We start from the raw sequence: 886 nt of genomic DNA, 5'->3' as shown, positions 1-886 counted from the left end.
CCTGCTCCTCCTGCAGGTTTGGTGCTGCTGGGGGGAGACAGGCAGGGGCACAGCAGCTTGGGGCACGAAATGGAAGGGGGTTTGGCTGCTGGTGCAGGTTTTTCTTCCTTAGATTTTTGTGTTTTGTTTTGATTTGGTTTAAATTTTGCCTGTAGATGAAACACTAAACCCACTCCTGGCTGGGGTTGCTCCAGTCCCACCAGCAGAGCTGGTGACTTTGTGCAATCTGACTATGACAAACGAGCAGGGAGCAGCCACTCCCAGCCCCTGCACTCCCTGCCCAGCAGCTCCAGATAAGCATCCACCTGGCTCTGCCTCTTGTGCTGCCTCATTCCACCCCAGCTCCTCCAGGCATCCTTCATCTCCTCGTACCCTGCACCCACCCCAGGTCTCCCAGCTCCAGCTGTGGCTCTTTCCCAATCCCAAGCACTGCTGTGGTTGCAATGCCCATGCCCTGCTAAACAAACATCTCCCCAACTCTGGTGCCTTCTCCCCTCCAGACCCACCGGCTGTAGTAGACAGAAAACACTTCCTCCTTGAGGATCTGCTGGGAGAGGATCCGGTCGAAGACAGGGGTGATGCCATCGATGGCCTGGCTGGGGTAGCCCATCCCCAGCACCCCATCAAACCTGGCAAAGATGAAGGGGAAGGCAGGCAGAGCTGTTGCCTCTGCAAAGACCTGGATGATGGGGATGTCCGATACCTGGGGAAGGGCACAAGCAGGGAACTGAGGGGCTAAACCCCTCAAAAAAGACCCCCTTGGGTAACTGGGGATGCTCTTATGGGGGAGCAGAACCACGTGTGGGCATCTCCTGGCTGAGCCAGCAGCTCCAGGGCTGTGAACTGGGGGGGGGGGGGCACGGACTCCCCTGGCGGCGGCCGCGCG

General features: G+C 58.6%; 1 protein-coding gene across 1 annotated transcript in view; it reads right to left on the bottom strand.

The window, feature by feature from the left end:
• The window catches only part of REN (renin), an 8,590-nt gene that overhangs the window by 2,911 nt on the left and 4,793 nt on the right, over nucleotides 1–886 (bottom strand). Inside the window, 1 exon segment of the mRNA XM_010008312.1 lies at nucleotides 507–743. Coding sequence (XP_010006614.1) covers nucleotides 507–743 — 237 coding nt within the window.

Source organism: Chaetura pelagica, unplaced genomic scaffold (assembly GCF_000747805.2).
Source record: "Chaetura pelagica isolate M959 unplaced genomic scaffold, ChaPel_1.0 scaffold152, whole genome shotgun sequence".
Lineage (NCBI taxonomy): Eukaryota > Metazoa > Chordata > Aves > Apodiformes > Apodidae > Chaetura > Chaetura pelagica.
This window is presented reverse-complemented; position numbering and strand designations above follow the sequence as displayed.